General features: G+C 39.1%; 1 protein-coding gene across 11 annotated transcripts in view; it reads right to left on the bottom strand.

Annotated features, from left to right (window-relative positions):
• Positions 1-2893: 2893 nt before the first annotated feature.
• The window catches only part of PUM1 (pumilio RNA binding family member 1), a 47229-nt gene continuing 42013 nt past the window's right edge, over positions 2894-8109 (bottom strand). For all 11 annotated transcript variants that reach the window (XM_083173405.1, XM_083173406.1, XM_083173402.1 and 8 more), the window contains 2 exons: positions 6183-6375; positions 2894-4525 (listed from right to left, as the gene is read on the bottom strand). In XM_083173405.1, coding sequence (XP_083029531.1) covers positions 4394-4525; positions 6183-6375 — 325 coding nt within the window. In that variant the 3' untranslated portion in view covers positions 2894-4393. The remainder of the gene's footprint in view (positions 4526-6182; positions 6376-8109) is intronic.

Below are 8109 nucleotides of genomic sequence, written 5' to 3'. Positions count from 1 at the left end.
TGACACTTCATCCCAAAGCAGTCTCTAAATATAGGCCAGGTAGTTCATACAGCATAGCTACCTAACTACATTATCAGGATATTGATCCAGATACTTCATTATGGAGCTTCCCTTTCACCATCAGAATGGCCCTTACTATTCAAAGAGCAGTATGGTGTAGTAAAGGAACAGTCTTGTTTAGATCTAATATATCATGCTTGAACAACTCCATTCCCTACTGTATCACACTCCCCACTTTTTCTCCTAACCATAGGCTCTCGGGATGCTCTGTCCTGCTTATATTCTTTCATATCATATTATCATGCCTCTGACTTGCCTAACTAAAAACAGAAATATGAATTAGAAGTGGGCAAAATGAAAGTGAACAAATGGATCAGGGTCCCAGTGCATCTAGAACAGGCACGTCCAACATTGGCCCTCCAGATGTTTTGAAACTACATATCACAGCATGCTTTGCAATAGTTTTAGCATTCTCTAATAGCAAAACTGTAGCAAAGCATGCTGGGATGTGTAGTTTCACAACATCTGGAGGGCCAACGTTGGACATGCCTGATCTAGAACATTCTTTTTTATTTAAGCAGATTGTGCTATTTATATTTCAGAGAAACTAACTGACCCTGGCACCGTTAGTGAAATTGAGTGGCCTTAAACGGTAGTTTCAGGCACATTTTGGCATATACTATGGGCGTGCCTCCCTAAGTACAATCCCCTTGGTTTCAGGAGATTCATGTACTCCCCATCGCATATATCCCCTCATCCATTCTCATGCCAGAGTTTTGTTGCCTTGGGGCTATGGAGGTCAAAAAGCTGTAGATTTAAAAAAAAAAAAAAAAAAAAAAAAAAAAGACGGTGGAAATTTACTAAGATGGGAAGTTGCTATGGGCAACCAAATAGTCTATCTTCCAGAAGGTGCTTAATAAGTAGATTCTGTTTGGTTGCCCTTAGCATCTGAACTAGAACTCCCATCTTTGGAAATTTTCCCCACAGTATGCTGTGAATTTAGTACTTTGTACAATATTTCATTGGTCTGTCTTTAGATGACCACCACAGGTCCTGAATGTAAGGCCTGTATTACTCTGGTTAATGCTACAGTGCAACAGGTGAGAGATTTAGGTTAACAGCAATGCTGAATCGAAATACAACAGTTTATAGTCCAGGTGGTTAGTCACAAAGTATGCACACCCACAACAATCTGATTGCTATACCTTTATTTGCTGGGATATTCCAAAGGTCTAAATTAATTTCACCCATACAGACCAATGTTCTTCATTTTGGTGCCTGCTATGTACGCCCTTCTCCCTTTAAAATGTTCCCGGCCTCTAATGTTCTCCGAGATGTATGACCTTTTGTGTACATTTTGTGTAAATTTTTTTGTTGACATGTTTTTTTCTTCTCTCCTCTTCACTATATAGGTAATTTTTGATTTCCAACTATACATGTACTGTATGCAAGGGTGTGGATCATTTGGTCTATAAAAACTAGGTCGACATGGGTTTTTTTTCATGATTTTTTTCACACTATTTTATTCTCCCACCACGCCCTACTGGATGGCAGGGCATAAAACTTCCTTTTGGCTCAAAAAAACAGTGAAAAACCCCATGTCAACCTAATGCTTGTGTTGACCTAATGATCCGTCGACAGAGACCCATGTCAACCCAATGCTTGTCGACCTAGTTGTAGACCAAATGACCATATCCAAGTTATATTAGATAAACTCTTTGGTATATCAGACTTGTGTCCCGATATATATATCGTGATATTACAGTGTCACAATAATTTAGCAGCTGTAACTGGGATAGTCCATTATTTTTTTTCTTGTTTATTTAATGCTGGCTTTGGGAACTAAAAAAAAAAAAAAAAAAAAAAAAAAACCTGACAATATATAATTTTGGTTAGCATTATTTACCTGAATACAATACGACCTTTATGCATGTCTGCTCGGTGCTTAAAACAATGTGTAAAAAATTGATAAAGTTGATGTATTCTGATATTCTTGCATTTCCTTAGAACAAATTTGACAACATAATTCAAAACCTCACCATTTGGCCCATCAGGTCAGGCTGGATTTGAGGCCTTCATTTAAATCTGCAGTCAGAAATTGTAAAATATACAGTAATGTATGCAGTAACCAATGATTGTGTTTCACCCATCATAAGGTTCCTTTCCTCATAGCTTCTTCCAATTCTCACTCTTTCTTCCATGTCCTTCATGTCAGGTGAGCTTTTCCATAGTAACAATGGTTTTTGTGGGGTTTTTGAATACTACTCTGGACTGAGATTTTCTAGCAGCGTAATCACATTAGTTTCATTACATACGGATGAATACACAAAAGATAGCCAACATGTCTAATTGGTTTTCACCTTTAGGACTCTTGTATTTTTAAGCGTGTATCAGTTTTCAGCCAATAAAATTGGCCTGAAATTGTGATGTATGACCGACAGTCATCACCATAGTACCCAATTAGAAGCAGTGTTCATTAGCTGAAAATGAACCAGGGATAACTCATGGGATCCAGGAGAAGTTCCTGATCCCATATGTTACCACAGTTCCAGTGGCTGCTTCTCAGAGATGATACATTGCTTGCCTCAACACAATACCCAAAACATGCCAACATCAGGGTATATGTATAGCAGCATTGGGGCTAATTGGATAGCCCCAGCTAAATAATTGATAAATTACCCACGGTAATTGGATACCCCATATGCTTGCTAAGTTAGCAACATTGCATAAAAAGTTTTTTTTTTTTTATCAAGTAAATTCATGTTCTAACAAGCCAGCTAACCAGAAGCTGATACTTCTGCTTTGTATTATCAGACAATAATTTTATAATCTGATAACATGCATGAAAAAAAGCATAGGCGTTTGATAAATGCATATAGACAGACCACAGACAGAGATTCCAAAGTTCTGTAATTTCAAAATAAAGATCACACATCGTTTATAGACATTCTACACAAAGTACAAAAAATAATTGCTAAATCAGAAGCATCCACAGGGCCAATAATGCCCCTTCCCCATTGCCATCCTCCTTGCTCCCATCTGGCAATTGAAAAGGGGATTCTTAATTATACACATACAGTTAAACAAGTGTGCTTGGAAAAATTCATTTGTAATATACACAAAAGAGGGGGATTTCATGTCCGTTGTAAATATACACCGTTTAACTATTACATTTGTATATTCAAACAAGAAAGAATTAAGTGGACAATATGTTACAGCAACTTACAAGTGAGACAAAATGCAAAACAAAACGTTATAGTCTGTACAGGAAAGAACTACTAACAAGATTTCCAACTGGATGAGGACTGTTTCAGTTTGTAGATCTCAAAAGTGGTGAAACATAATTGCAGCTGGCTGATATTAAAAAGATTTGTTCACTAATTTAGAGCAAATTTAACATTCATCCAAATTATTCATGGAAGTAAAATTAGCTATCAAACACCAACTAAAAAAAGAAAAAAGGGAAATATGCGGTTTTGTCTTGCCCGGCAGAAATTACAATTTACAATTTACAACATCACGACCAATATATCTGTAGAAGAATTCTGGAAATGCAATTTGGCCTAAAGTTTTTTTTTTTTTTGCCTTTTCTTATCTGTTACCAAAAAAGGGAGGGGGTTATGTCGATTTTCAAACTCACATTTACATTACTGAGGTTTTACAAATGTACAATTTTACAGTCAAAAGGGTTTATGTCCACTAACTGCAGGATACATCTGTATTTTAAACATCAAAAAAACTAAAAGAAAAAAATACTACAAAGTTTTATATATATATGCAAATATCTATATCAAGTATACACTACATATTTATACAAAGCGAAAAAAAGGGTATTGGGGTTAGAATTAAGGTGGACATGCTATAGTTTCATTTGAAATCAAAAAATACAGTCGTAAAAAGGGCAGTCTTACACCTGCCTCGTCTCCAATTTCTGCACGATAAAACAGAATTCGATTGAAAAAAAAAAATAAAAAAAAAAAATTCATGTATGTATACGAACGTACATATAGAAATGGAGAACTCTGGTTAATCAAAGCATGTTTTAAAATAAACAAAGATAAGGGGAACAACATGTTTCAGCTTAAAAAAGTTTCAGTATCCTTTTGGACTTTGGAGCGAGCAAATTTATTCACATGGGCTCTGGCGCACGTAATTGAGGAAAGTGCGTTCAGCAAAGGGGGGGGGGGGACATGTACAAGATATGTACAAGTGATTCTATACAGAAATACAGTGAGGGAGGGTTAAGTTGATCTTTAAAATAATAATAATTAATATGTCAGGTGTAATAAAATTAAAGACATTTACAAAGGTTGGTTAAAGGTTAGAGTTACATCCAGAATCTCCCACGTGGTGGGCAGAAATAGGGATGATACAGTGGGGTGCAGGAAGATCTCTAGATGATGCCATTGGTAGGCCCACACATTGGACCCAGATCCATACCATTCTTCATATAGTATTTCTCCAGCTTGGCAAGAATGTGTTTGCCATATGTATATTTCCGAAGAGTGGCAATGTGTGGCCGGATCTGGAAAAGAAGAATAGTTGTGAGCCATAACTTCTATTTGGAAGAAGTGTCATCCATATGCTACATTAAATTCAGAGGGCCCATTTAACAATCCATTCTTGAAAACCGCTGTTGGTGATTATTGTCATAGCAGAACTGTAGATCGAACGGAAGTGTAGGTGGGACAGAGGTGGTCATCAGAGAGCAGATAAGGCAGAGGAAGTACTTACTGGGGGCTAGAGAATTCAAGAGGCTTCAGATATATGAAAGGATGCTATTGATGGGAAAAGGGTAGGTGAGTGTAAATTTGAAGAAATATCTTTATTGAGTTTTTAAATAAAGTGGATTTGGGGGGGGGGGGGGGGGGGGGGATCAACGGATAGTAGCGGTATCAAATACAATTTGTGGATAATCAGAGCCACAAACAACAAATGGTCAAATATGACACAATAGGTATAGGAGACACAAGGGCAAAATAGTTACCATGAAAGGCAAATGGATTGGGGGTGCACGCGGAAGGGATAAGGAACAAGGTTGACCATAATCACAGTCAAATAAGTCCTGTAGCACCATGACATTTTGAATAAAACAAAGAACACAATTATAATCCATTATCAGAAATTATAGTAAATAAAAGCATACCATGGTTAAGATGGCAATAGCCTGCTCCAACATCTCAGGGCAGTGTATGACCATCCAATCCCCCATGAGCCACCCGGGAACTTCCTGGGTGGGAAGATCGCATGTGGTCTTTTCACATGCGATGGATCACATGCAACTCTGTTCCCTGCCGCCAAGAGGGGGCAAAATTTGGAAACTACAGGTGCCAATTAAGGGGAATGGGGAAAAAAAGATCACGTCGTACTGAGTTGACATAATGGCGGGTTTGTAAATACAAGAAAAAAAAACGTGAAGTTGGTATGGAGCATCCCTTTCTTAGAGCTCCAAAATTGGGCCTCCAGGGTCAAACACTGGAGAAGATGTACATAACCCCTTCTAGGGCCACAGCAAATACCCTGATCTGTTTATAGAAAAAAGAACAGAAGGGTTTCCCCACAAAGGGATGTATGTGGTTGTAGTGTGATAATTTCCCAATTGCAGATGTCCAGCGACGATACTGTAGGTATCATAGAACAGGGATGAGAAAGCTTAATTTTAATTTCATCCTGAATGATATGGGGCAGCTAGTGTAGGGATTGGTGAAATGTTGTAAAGGAAATAGATCTGTTTGCCTTGGTATTTAAAGCAAAATGAACCCACATAGGACAGTGGTTCCCAAATGCAATCCTCAAGGCACCCCGACATTCCAGGCAGGGAAGCCAATCGCAGACCATTCTTTCAATGCTGGGATTCAGGAACTTTGCATTATACCTATACATTGAGACAAAGGCGTTGATGTATGAAGCAGTGAAAAGGACCAGTGGGAGAAGTTATCCATATCAACCAATCAGCTTCTACCTTCTTCGCTGGTCCACTTCGGCACTCTTTTCACTGCATCATACATCAGCCACATAGAGAAAGGGATATTAAACTAGATGTTAAGTCTTATCATTTCAGTGTTCTTCAGCACCCTGAATACCATAACAGGTTCAAAGTCTCTGCAGGGTTAGGAACATTAGCATGACTAGAAGACTTCCTGTTGAAATTGCCTATACTTGGTGAACAATCTATAACTCACCTTGTGCATGACAATCTTGCGTTGCGCTGGCTCAGCCACATCAATCATTTTCTGCACCACATAGTTGGCGTACTGATCCTTCATCATGGTGTATAAGGCACTGTGAGGCCCATCATTCATCGAACAAACTTCATCAATTAGCATAGCCCGCTCTGTACGAGAAGCGTGCGTCACACACTTCTCCACCACATTACTGCCAAAACAAAAGAGTGGATAATGTTCCGTGCATCATTGTCATTTGAGGTTTAAAAAAATAAATTTGACAATAGTCATCAAGGAATTGGACATACTGTAAATTCATCCTTAATAAAGTCTATGTCTGGCAATAGGTATTACTGAAGTCACCCCGAAGGGGGTATTTACACCAGGACTGCACCATTACTTTCACATACCTTGAGAAAGATACTTTGGTATCGAAACCGGTCGGCTTGTGAAACACCAAAGGGGGATTTCGGAGGACTCTACACTAATGACCAGCATCCAGGGACGCCTGATAACATCTTATGCTGTAATTGTCTGCATTTCCTTGGACAATATCTCATGGTGAGAGGCTTTCGATAATATCCTCCTTGTTTTATCTTGTTTTTATTAAAGATGTGCTGCACCATTATTTGTTTCGCATATCCTTCTGAGTGCTCCATCTATACCATTGGGCAAGCAGGAAGAGAGGATTCCATTGGTGGAAAGAATATTCCCCCCAATCAAGCGTTTGTGTCTACATAGAGTAGACACAAATATTTGGTACGAGTTGAAAATCAATTTGTTCACCACTTTCCTATGTTTATGTGTAACAGTATCACACTATTTTGATTTTTTTTCTCTTTTTTGGGGTTCACTCCATTTAATGAGAGGAAATTGGCATCATTCCTAAGGGAACTATCAAACATCAGTTGGTATTGTATGTTCTAATGGGAGTGGTTCTCCATTGTTTGTTAAACCTAAGCAGCTTAAAACCCTTTTGTGTAAATTCATCCTATCTGCCCTCCCTGACAAATCACTCTCTCCTCTCCAATCTATCTATCCTCATTTTTGCTGCCCAGCTCATCTTCCTCTCCAAGCTTAAGTCTACTTCACTTCTCCTACAAACTCTACACTGGCTACACTTCCTCCTCCGGAATTCAATTAACCCTTCTCGCACTTGCAAAGCCGTCACCCAATACTCTCCTATTTACATATAGGATCCCCCTTTACACTCCTACCCATTCCCTCTACTCTAAAATTTGAAATTAATGTCGCCTCTTCTGCTAACTGACTACTTCCTCCCACTTCTGCCAGCAAATTTCAGGCGTGGTGCTCCTAACCTCTCTACAAAACTTGGTTCTCAGACCCAGCCATCTCTTATCCTAACCCTCTGTAGCATGCTCACTTTTGCTCCATCTGTAATTAGATTAGTGTCCTGTCCCCTGATGCAGCAACGTTTATATATCATGTATTTGTCCTACATGGTCTTGTACTGTAAGTAATGGTTTTATTGTTTTTCTTGTTTATTTTTTCATCCCAACATTTCAAACAATTCATAAAAATATATATTAAAAACTTTACTGGATTTGGCAATTTTAGGTGTCCAAATTTTTGATTTTCTGGACAGTTTAGTCCAGGGTTGCCGACTTTAATATTCTTCTCTCCGGGAAAAGCCCGGAGATGAGAGTTTCAGCAGCTGCTCGGGGGGTGGGGGGGGGGGGGGTGACATCACTAAGCCCCACCCCCATGATGTTAAACAGGTGAATTCGCAGATCTCCGTGGAGGGAGCAGGGCTAAAATGACGAGATTTTGTCATTGAGACATTGAGGCATTTAAATGACGCAATCGGGGGCACAGTGGGGGTCCGCCCGGAGTCCGGGAGGGTTTCCCACCCTTCCCGATTTTCGGGAGACTGCAGGCCATTCCGGGAGAGTATGCAACCCTGGTTTAGTCAATTGTTTGGAAA

This window comes from Crinia signifera, chromosome 2, assembly GCF_055691185.1.
Source record: "Crinia signifera chromosome 2, ASM5569118v1, whole genome shotgun sequence".
Lineage (NCBI taxonomy): Eukaryota > Metazoa > Chordata > Amphibia > Anura > Myobatrachidae > Crinia > Crinia signifera.
Note: the sequence above shows the minus strand (reverse complement) of the source record. Positions and strands in the feature narration are given on the sequence as shown.